The 7,982-nt window shown below is 35.5% G+C and overlaps 1 protein-coding gene and 1 long non-coding RNA gene across 2 annotated transcripts; one reads left to right on the forward strand and one right to left on the reverse strand.

The window, feature by feature from the left end:
• Positions 1–414: 414 nt before the first annotated feature.
• LOC126368813 (uncharacterized) lies at positions 415–1,988 on the reverse strand. The gene is made up of 4 exons (XR_007566635.1): positions 1,905–1,988; positions 1,542–1,797; positions 1,379–1,449; positions 415–1,288 (listed from the first exon to the last, which is right to left on the reverse strand). It is a non-coding gene; the product is annotated as an uncharacterized LOC126368813 (long non-coding RNA).
• Positions 1,989–2,067: 79 nt separating this feature from the next.
• On the forward strand, positions 2,068–3,761 carry LOC126369140 (uncharacterized). Its single transcript, XM_050013433.1, has 3 exons — positions 2,068–2,705; positions 2,846–2,968; positions 3,413–3,761. Coding segments are annotated over exons 1-3 (474 nt in total). The 5' UTR covers positions 2,068–2,703.
• The last annotated feature ends 4,221 nt before the right edge of the window (positions 3,762–7,982 follow it).

Here is a 7,982-nt window from a genome sequence, read left to right on the forward strand (position 1 = left end):
ACAAACAGTTTTCACAGTAATAAACTTTTTCGTGATGTTTAGTAATTTGGTTTCTAACAAGACGAGTCAAGTCTTTGATTAGACAAAAATGAGACGATGTATCGTTTTCTAGGAACAAAAGATGTACAACTTTACGTTTATCGTTCTTTATGGTCGACTCTGATTTGTATAACGGACCTGTTATTTCTTTACCATTTTTTAATCCATAAACAAAAATACTCAAACTAGGGTTATTTTTTTCAAATATAGAAATATCTGAGAAAGTGATCGGAAAATTTAAGTCTTTAATGTTTAGTACTTGTTGAAAATGGGGATACGATGATACCCGCTCTGAGTGCTTTTTTGAAGGATACAGAGCAGCGGTTACACACCATAAGAAACAAAAGTCATCCTTGTTTTGTATATTGAGGCATCCTTTTTTGTTTCTTATATATTTAGGCAATGAGATAAAGCTGGAACCGCTTAAAGGCTGATATTTATTTATATTTATTTCAAGGTGTGAATTGCTTAAAAATGTCCAACCACTGTCTCTTTCTTCAAATTCCCCTACTTTATTCAACAGAAAAGAAACAACTTCGTTATAAAGATTATCAAAGTCAAAATTTAAGTGAATTGTAAAGTTCTTTGTAGCAAACGACTTTACTTCTTGTACGTCAGTTTTAGGCAAAAGAAAAGATAAAAAAAATTCGAAGTTAATTTTAACAGAAGTGTGGACTTGTAAGGCGTGATTTACAAGAGATCTAATTTGTTTACGAATGTTGTTTAAAAATAAAGAAGGTAAGTTTTTTGCTTCTTCATTAGATGCAATAATTCGATAACTTACTATACGTCCTTTAAAAGCGGATGTTATGATCTCTACGTTATCATAAAGCGGAGCAGTACAATTATTTTTGTGCTTACTGCTACGGAAATGTCCAGTCCACTGTCTTCCATTAACATTAACATTACACACAGAGCAGTAACCCATTTTAAATAAAACCGAAAATGGTTCAAAAAAAAGAACCTTCCTACCAAAATCTATAAAGACACTTTTGTGATATTGTTTTAATTATGAGACGAATTGAGTAAAACCTATAGACTATAAGGCGATCTAAATACTAATTAATATTATAACTTAACATAAACTGCTGGGCACAGGCTTTCTCTTAATCAGACAGAGAGAGAGAGATAAATTAAAAGTAGTTACATACAATTATTTGAAGCAGGAAATCAGGAGCTCTTCGACTGCGCGAGTAGCGTCGATGTGGAGAGTCCTTAAAGATGATTATAAGTTCAACCCGAGTATAATCTGTGAAACATGTATTTATATATTAATAAATAAGCAAATTTAATGTCGATAACCTAAACTAACTTTAATTATGACACTATTCAGACTTACCATTTAAGGGTCTACATCAACTCGTCATCTGGCTAGCTTCAAGTCGATAAAGAATGGTAGTCACCTCGTATCTGAAAGTTAGAATTAAATCAATATCTTCATCGTTTACCGGTTTTTTGAGCTAGATTAGGTGCGTATGAAAATAAATATTGTGCACTCTTACCTCGAGAGAGATCGTTGACTTTAATAGTACTTTCTTGAATTTTCACTCATGAATCGCAGCAAGAGAGCGATTCCCTTTTTGACCTGTAAATATTTCGTAATTTTATTAGTTCACTAACCATTTTTTTATAGTTTAAATAAGTATTTACTTAAGTATAATTTTGTTCTTACTCACTTTTTGTTGTAAGTTGTTGAAATAACTTCCTCTGTGTATCGGTGCAGATCGTGGATCTTCTACTTAATTTTTAATAAGTAGGCTGTAAGAAATTTAAAGTTATTAGCTCATATGTTCATAATTATTGATTTATGAAAAAAAATAACTGAATTACAGTACTTAGGTAAACTTATTTTAATTCAAACTCACCTTTTTGGTAAATCACAGTAATTCTGAAATATATCTTGAGGTTCAAACGTACGAGGGCTTCAACGGACCAAATATGTATGGTACCTAATTCTGAGTAAGTATTAGACACGTGTAATTAAAAGTATTACGTATTAAGTAATAGGTATGCTGGTATTGCTTTTTTGAATTGATGTTGCAATATTCCGTGAGCTATTTGTTCATCGAAAAAAGATGACTTTAAATATTTTTTGTCAATGCTCATCATTACGTCAACCTCACACGGGCGTTTCGTGAACGTTTGCACTCCGCGAACGTACATTTGACGCAAACGCGGCGCTCAGACCGCGAACCATATCGTTTTTCTAACGTATAGCACGAACGCTCGTGTGGGTCGACCAGTAATTGAATTAGGTTGCTTTTGCTTGCAGTTTTTATAATAGGTAGAGTTCATGTTAAATGGTTTTCAGTGCTTTATTCAATTTACGTTGCAGGTTTTCGTGAGCTGTAACATGGTATCCCAAATGAAATATTTTCGAAAAGGACGTATGTCAACGAATTAAATAGGCTTTAAGGCTTTTTAAATTACGATGTAACATTTTTGCTTAATTTTAGTTTTGGGGTATAAAACAGCGAAGTCTTTGGTAAAAATTATCAGAAGCAGATCAAGAACCTCCTCGCCGAAAAGAGTTGAGTAACCCCGCTCCTCAGTGAAGAGAGTTGAGCCCTGAGCGACACCAGCCACCGCTTACCAGCCCTGAGTCGACCCCGGCGCTGTGCAAGTGAACACTTCAAGCTAAAACAAGTTCCACTTCTGAGCACTATGTAAGTTCTCCATCACATAATTTTGGAGGTTTAACTTAGAAGTTCTGCTTCACTTATTAGTGTGGGGAGTACACATCACCCAAAGAATTTCTACAGTTACAGTGCAGTACATTACATTGATTTGATTTATTTTGTTTCAGGTCCGATTCAGAATTTGAAGTTATTCCGAAGCAGGGATCTACAAAGAAGACTCCTGCTGCACGCCAAATGAAGCGTTCGCGAGCCCCTCCGTCGATTTCGTCGATTGACCAGGAGAATACAAAGTGAGTATAATTAACCATGTGACATGTTAATATTTTTTTCAGCAGGTGGTGCATTGGCTTGATACCTTGATTTCTTCAACAGAAGTCACGGGTTCGATTCCCTGTCGAGTCAATTTACGATCCGGTTCATTACTTTACGTTCGAGAACGGTCCGTATCCCTCAGTTTAAAGGCTCCTGCTGTTCCTGCTGTTTATGGCCTCCGTGGTCCAGTGGTTGAGCGTTGGGCTCACGATCCGGAGGCCCCGGGTTCGAATCCCTGTGGGGACGTATCACAAGAATCACTTTGTTTTTATTTATGTTATCGTTATCTCTCGAACAAGTATACATTCCCTACATTCCATACATTCACCAATGTTTTAACTATTTATATTTATTATCAAATATGACAGCAAGTTGGTTTTTATTACTTTGTAACTCTAAAATATATTTTCTTTTTATTATAGGAAGAAAGCAAAGACACACGACATCTTCGGGCTAAGTCACGGGCGCACGGTCGGCAATGAAGGAAGCGACAAGAGGATCGTATCGTACTTCGTGAACAAGGTGGCGAACGGGTCAGAGCGGCGTACAACTAGCTTGGATGGCGAATACGTGGTGGACTTGAAGATATACCATGCCAACGACGTGAACAACACTGATTCAAGAGAAGTCTGGCGCAAGGCTCTTCTACGAATCAAGCTGCAGACTCCGGATGACAGCGATGAGTGGAAGTTGTTACAAAAGCTAGTTACACGAATTGACAAAAACTTTGAAGATGAACCACGATTTTACTCTGACAAACATGTAGATTGAACACGATTGAACAAATAAAAGCATTACGCCTTACCTACCTTATTTTCTTTAATTACGCCTAACATCAATACTTACACACTCGTAAACTCGTAAATAAAAATTTTCTGATACTTAAGTACTTCAAATTAACATTGAATCACTTTGATTAGTTACTTTGATCACTTTGATTACAAACGCAGATTCGATTCTTATTCAAAGATTTAGCGAAGTTAAAATTCTGTTTATCACGATTACTTACACTTTTATCATGTTTACATTGTGTTAAACATCATCTTGCAGTGGGCAGTATTCACAACATCTATTGTAAGTACATACAAAATAGAATTATTAAAGCATGAACCTTGTTTAAACTTGTTGAGACTTGAACCTTGTTTCAACTTGTTAAAACATTTTTCAATAACTTACTTCTTTCACATTTTATTTTTGTTGTTATTCTTGATTTTGTTCTTGGTGTTGTCTTGTGATGGGTAATTAATGTGTTATTTTATATTATTGGGCATTCCACCCACCTAAGTGAGCGCAGCGAACGGTCGTGAGCAGAGCGAACGATAGGTGGGGCAGAATGCCCAATAATATACTACTCCTATTTTGTAAAACTTATAAAAAAGTGCATCACTTCGCAACACTGGTAGTCATAAATCTGATGATGAATAATCATCAAATTATTTACGTAGGTAATGTACTTTTCTCGATTCTAATCTGCATTTTCACATACTTAGATATTAACAATCAATCTGTTAATCCTCGGCTTTGTAGCAGTGTGCACCGTTTCTTTCAGTACATACTTAGAAAGTAACAAGATTTGGTTTTATTTTACAGAACTTTTTGTTGGAAATAAAGCATTACTTACCACTTAACTAATTTAAACTTTCGTAATTAAAATTTATTGTTGGTACAACAAAATAGGATGAAACAAAAGGAAACTTTGGTCTACATCGGATTTGACTTCCAGGGATAAAAGTTTAACAGAGGTCATTACACCTTATCGGGAGAGGAGAGGCTGAAAAATCACTGTCACTTAATATTTAAGCTCCTGTCTATCATGGATCGAAAAATTTTATATAAAGAACTTTTTAATTTGAAATCCAATGGTTTCAGACAAGTTTGTTAATGATGATTCATTACTACAATGAAAGTCGATTTGTTTTCTATAACACATTGGGTAGAGTTAAAAACGTTGTCATTTTAAAACTTTGTAGTTGTATGCGAATCAAGAACAACACCGTTTATGAGAATGGCAAAGCCGGTAGATATTTCCCACTGGCAAGTCTCGTGTATGTTTTGTAAACGTATAAAACAAAAACGGGAGAACTTCCGACTTAAAATGTATAGATAAATAGATAGATAGATGTGTAATGGATAGTATTAAAATGTATATGTATGTAATTTTGTTTATAAATAAATTAATTAAAAAAAAAACTTGTCGGAAGGTTATCCCCTGAATTATACGTACATCAACGTAAGTACCTCTATCATACCACATCACGTATCGAAGGGGTTTGATATGCTAACGATGACGCAAATGCGGCCACGGTATCAATCATTATTGAAAATTGACTCGAGTCTGTGGCATTTCATGTCAACCAGTCAAAATGTTTAAGCGATAAGGCCGCCATTTGCCATGTACTTAGTTAAGAGTCATTTTGTAATTATTTCTTTTTATTTTGGTGCAATAAAGTGTATTTGTATTGTATTGTAATGTTTTCTGGCCTAGAATGCTATGATTTTGAAGGCCTGCAGTTAATTACGGAAGAGAGGATGTGTAACATAGTAGTGGCCATGAGAAAGGAGATGAACTATCAGTAGAGCAAACGATATATGAGCGAGAAACAGGTTCGAGCAGAATTATTTCTGGTACCTGGTCAGGCGCCCTCGTTCTGTTGTTGAAGACAATTTTCGTTGTATATCTTCTGACCGGTTAATATATGTATAATCGAATTTATGTAAGTTCCAAGTAACTGAAACGATTCGATGTGCCAACGATGACGCAATCGCGGTCTCGTACCTATCAGTCATTAGTGCAAATTGGCTCGAGTTTGCGGCATTTACGTCACAACGGCCGTTCATTATAAATGTGCATTTCACACCGAACAGAGGCGTTTTGATGCATAACGCAAATATACCAAATACGAATCGCCGCAACTAAAATATTTGTCATGACCGGCTAATACGATAATAATCGTTATTTCCGCATTACAACGTATTAGATTTTTATATTTCGTTGGAATTACGGGCCTATCCGTAATGTTGATAATATTCACTCCAACTAAATGAAATGAGAAAATCAATGAAAAGGAGGAACATGAACGAAAATTAAATGTCAAAAATATTCTACCTCCATTTTTCATAGTTTCGAGAACTCATAACAGTAAATGTTCATTGTACAGTACACTAGAGAATGTGACAGTCGTCTATTTATATATCTTTATCGCTTCCCATAGGTACCATTTACAATATATCTATCTTCATAGCGTCACCTTTTATCCCCTTTACCCCTTGCATTATAACTTTCAAAGAAAGAACATTAATAAAGTTGATATCGATAGGAAATTGACAATTATTTTTTTATGGTTTCAAGCGCACATTCAACATAAGTCCTTTCCTGTCTTATAAGACAATGTATTGAAATGTCAACATTGTATCGTTTATGGTCCAAATCCTGATAAAATGTACTTAAACTTTCTTTGAAACATGTTTGGGCGTGTAAAATTATAATAAATCTGAAACTAATCCGTATAATCTAGTATTTGTAATCATCACATCGGTTGGTTTATTAATCAACCCATATTATTAAATCTAGTTGAATTTCACTAGTGTTTAACTTTATCAAAATATCGTGTTTAATACTAATGAGCCTAGACAGCGATACTCGTATTAAATTTAATGTTTGCGGCTATGAGCTAAATTTAATAGCAATCAATTTACAAACGTAGTCTTTAGAAAACACTTTGCAGCTACTTTGTATTATTACCATTTATTACTAAGATGAACAGCAGTGTAATTATATGTATAAGGTACTGTCATCCTGTCAAGGTTCATTGACAAACCATCACCTAGCTGTGTCTTCAAAGAAAACTGTACTCGTAGTTTCAGGTCACGCCGCCGCCAGCGCTGGTGTCGATTCCATATAGGTACGCGCATAGTGTATCATGCTTTGACGGTATGTCGACAAAAGAATTTCGACGAAGTTTCTTTTAAAGAATCGCACAGCTGTTTGATGAACAGTTTGACACAGCTCGAACACGCCATACAAATATCTCATTCTTACCGTATCGGCGCTCCCTTACCGTGTATGTGCGAGCCAACAGACAGTCCGCACGCGCTTTTCCTTAATCCTACGGCCATTTAAACTAAAATCACACTCAGAGGGGTGAGGTAAATCTAAAATACAAATTGGTGCGGGGCGGAGAGTTACCGTTCCATGCGCAGTATCATTCTTTATGTCATGCCTTAGCTCTACAAGGAAAATATATGTCATTAGCACACTTCCACATTTCAAGCACGATATGTTTGGAAATTGTATGCGAATTCACAGGTGCGTTCGACAGGTACATCCATCAATCGGTTCCGGTGGGAAAATAACGATAAAAAGCTTGTTTTTCGGTCCTCATAAATATGCGGACCTTTGTGAACTTTTAAGATTTTTCGCAATAGTGTGCCTGCTATTCGCTTGTAGGTAATAATATATGGACACCCAGTCCTACCTAGTGTTTTGGCTGGTTATTAAAAATATTGAACAAGTTATTTTAATTCATTATTTTAGTAGATATAGCTTAGCAAACGCTAATAAATTACTAACAGAATGGTTTTTCATAACCTATAAAATAACTTATCTTTATTTTACCAGAGTGACTTTTGTTTCATAATGCGACTTATTACAAACTCAAAAAAATAAACTCAAAGGTCCGTACAGTCATGAGCAATATAATGTACCCACTTTAGGACTCTGTCGCACTAACATTTTTGACATTTAGTGAGACTTACAGTTCAATTTGTCAAAAAAGTTAATGTGACATGGTACCAAAGTGTATGCATATTAGTGACCGTACATGATGTCTGGAAGAAGCTGCTAGGGCAGAGAGGTCCGGGCAGTAATAGGTAACGTACTATGCAAAATGTGCCGATCACGGTGCCCTCATATAGGTACGCACTGCTGAACCGACTTCATAGTTCTCCCCCTACCGCTTTCTCTCTACCTATTTATTCACATAACATACGTTT

The sequence above is a fragment of the Pectinophora gossypiella genome, chromosome 8, assembly GCF_024362695.1.
Source record: "Pectinophora gossypiella chromosome 8, ilPecGoss1.1, whole genome shotgun sequence".
Classification (NCBI taxonomy): Eukaryota; Metazoa; Arthropoda; class Insecta; order Lepidoptera; family Gelechiidae; genus Pectinophora; species Pectinophora gossypiella.

Coding starts and splice junctions, on each gene's coding strand:
- LOC126369140 (XM_050013433.1), top strand. Junction 2,969..3,412: donor ATTGACCAGGAGAATACAAA/GTGAGTATAATT, acceptor TTTTTATTATAG/GAAGAAAGCAAAGACACACG.